At 46.1% G+C, this 2613-nt stretch overlaps 1 protein-coding gene across 1 annotated transcript in view; it reads left to right on the forward strand.

Moving 5' to 3' along the window:
* Nucleotides 1-2022: 2022 nt before the first annotated feature.
* T265_12013 (hypothetical protein) overlaps nucleotides 2023-2613 on the forward strand; it is a gene marked incomplete at both ends in the record, with an annotated part of 69661 nt that continues 69070 nt past the window's right edge. The window contains one exon of the mRNA XM_009178894.1: nucleotides 2023-2084. Within this exon, the coding sequence (XP_009177158.1) occupies nucleotides 2023-2084 (62 nt within the window). The remainder of the gene's footprint in view (nucleotides 2085-2613) is intronic.

The following is a 2613-nucleotide window of genomic DNA, read 5'->3' on the forward strand; positions in this document are numbered from 1 at the left end:
TTCTGGGGGCATCATGCAGGTGCGTACGTTTTGTTCGGTTGACAAAGTGAGCTTTGATGCGGTGCAACCTCAATTTTGACTAAGGCAGCCACAGCTTCGAACGTCAATGTAAGCCGTCGCGCCGTAGTTTCTCCAATCCATCCAATCATTTTTTGAGGATTTTCTTTTTCTCAACAGACGAAAGGTCGGTTAATTTACAGTCTGTGGTTCATAGCGCTGCCAGTTAAATAACAAACCGGGACGAGTCCAGCCCAGAAGTAATAAAACTGAAAAATCAGTGCTCTTCTATGGATTTTCTGAATTGAAAGCCATGCTCAGATATTTCGGTGATGGGCGAAGCACCATGCTAATGGAGGAGTGGCGGGTATACGAATGCAGCAAATCGACCTTCCCTGCAGGACGTACCGACCACCATACGAGGTCTTCATTCCTCGTGCACGTTACCAGATCGGCAAGATAGCAGGGTACCAAGCAGTTATAATTTCATTTTGTGCGTTAATAAAGAACTCAGGCTACCGGATATTCAACCTGGTCGGTGGTAGCCAAGTCACCAGGACAGCTCAATCGTTTCGAACAAGCCAACGCCCAACATCCGCTGAAATCGGCAGGTCGCAAATGACACAAATGAGGCTGCTGCTATCATTGGGCCAATGAGAACAGAACGGACTTGCCCATAGCGTGCGAACCATGACAAAACGATGACGTAGTATGAACTACGAAGCCAAGAAGCGTCACACCGGAATGTTGTGTACGTGCGCTCAATGGGTTGTGAGCAGTATGAGACGTTCTCAGAGAAACGCTAATTTTTTGGTTTGCGTTGGTTAGAGCTAGGCAAGAAGAGGCAACACTCATTGAACGGCGCGGACTGAATAGTCCAGGGCAGGGACCAAGCTGGAATCAACCTGGTATAAGTCGCCTCGGGAAGAAGCCGGCCGGTAGTAGAGCACACTGTTCAGGCTGGCAATTTCGGTAACCGTAGCTTTGAGATAGTCAAAGTAGCAGCAAGTTAGTAAGCTTTGGTTTTATTTTTTAAATTATTGTTTTATTCATTTTTGTCTACTAAATGTACCTTCGTGAAACTCAGTGATTTAGACCAGGTTCACAAAGGAGATCTAGTTGGGCATTAAGTGGGACACCTGCTGCTTCACACGCAAGAAAGTTAACTACAGACTGCGAAAACGTGTTTTGGTGTGTGACTTTTCGAAGCCGGTTGAGGAGGCCGTTCAAAATGCTCGTGTAGTACACTTAAAAGAAGTGCCGGTGTGAGGTACGCACTAGAGGTCACACTGAGGGCTTTCTGGATTAACGGAATTTATAGCGATTATTTGACTTCACGATCGACCTAGCCTCTGCCGCAACAGCATTTCGGTACAACAAACACTAAAGAGCAAGTAGATTTATCTTTAACCGTCTGAGCCACGGTGTCTCAAGTCCTACGACTGTGCAGTGGGAGCAGTAAGAGAGGGTTGGACCATGGGGATAACTTTTTGATGGATGAACTTTGGACGTTTGCAAGTGCTAGTTCTGGGTCTAGAAACTTAAAAATTGCAAACTTCGTGTCCTGAAATGAAGGAACGTAATATTATAAGGCAGAACCTACGTTCCCGTGCGAACTAGAGCGGGCCTTGTTGAGAAAATTTAAAGGCACAAGAGTATCTGATCTCTGTAAAATTAGTGACAGGGTACCCATTCATTGTGAACGTATCAGCTGGGATGACGCAGTGGCGGGGCTGCGATGGGTCCCTCTGTAGTTGAAAGTAGTTGGCTTTAATCCTGATTTGTAATAAAGACGGAGAGAAGATTGTTCCCACTAGAAGGGTACGATTCCAGAGTTGATTGTATGATTAACAAGATTAAGAGCGAAGAGTTCGACATGTTGACCACCATGTTTCAGGGCATGGATTGGTATGCGGTCGCCTCCAGCACGACAGAAACCTCAAGGGTTTGATGAATAGCAATACCCCGTATACGGAGTTTGGCAAGTTGCGAAGAGAAGGATAGTTACCTTGTTGCGAAGATGTGATGTCTGGTGCAGGGGTGGCGTGTTTGCGTTTGAGAGAAAGGGGCAAGAAGCAGCTGGCAAAGTAGGTCTTTAGGCTAAATTGACAGGATCGGTAATGGAACTGCTGTCGACAAAACGGAGACACACAACTCAAAGTCCGTTTGGAGTATAGCGCCCACAGAATATGCGGCTGAGTAATTTAAAACGCGGAAAAGCCCTGAGGGCAGTGCTCTCTTTGCGGAACTCTAGGGGTTACCACAAGAATAATCGGTCAGTTGAGAGATCGCTGACGAAGAGTATCACTGATAAATCCCGGGATTTCCGGTATGCCCTGCCATGTAAATGTATTTTAGTTTTTAGTAATTTGTCATGGCGAGAGATACAAGGGTGAAAAATTTTATTGGGAGAAGCGGAGTGGAGAGAGGTTAGTAGGTTTTGGTAAGCGTCATAAATGCGCTGTGTATTTGTTTACAGGGAGGATGAAAATGCCGATGGAATATTTGGATGCGGGAGGTGATAGAGAACAGGATTCGGAAGAGCAGTTGCGGCATAAGTCACTGTGTTGCGCGAAACAATGCAGTGACCGCTTCTTGGAAGCAATGAGCGAATGC

This window comes from Opisthorchis viverrini (assembly GCF_000715545.1).
Source record: "Opisthorchis viverrini unplaced genomic scaffold opera_v5_703, whole genome shotgun sequence".
Lineage (NCBI taxonomy): Eukaryota > Metazoa > Platyhelminthes > Trematoda > Opisthorchiida > Opisthorchiidae > Opisthorchis > Opisthorchis viverrini.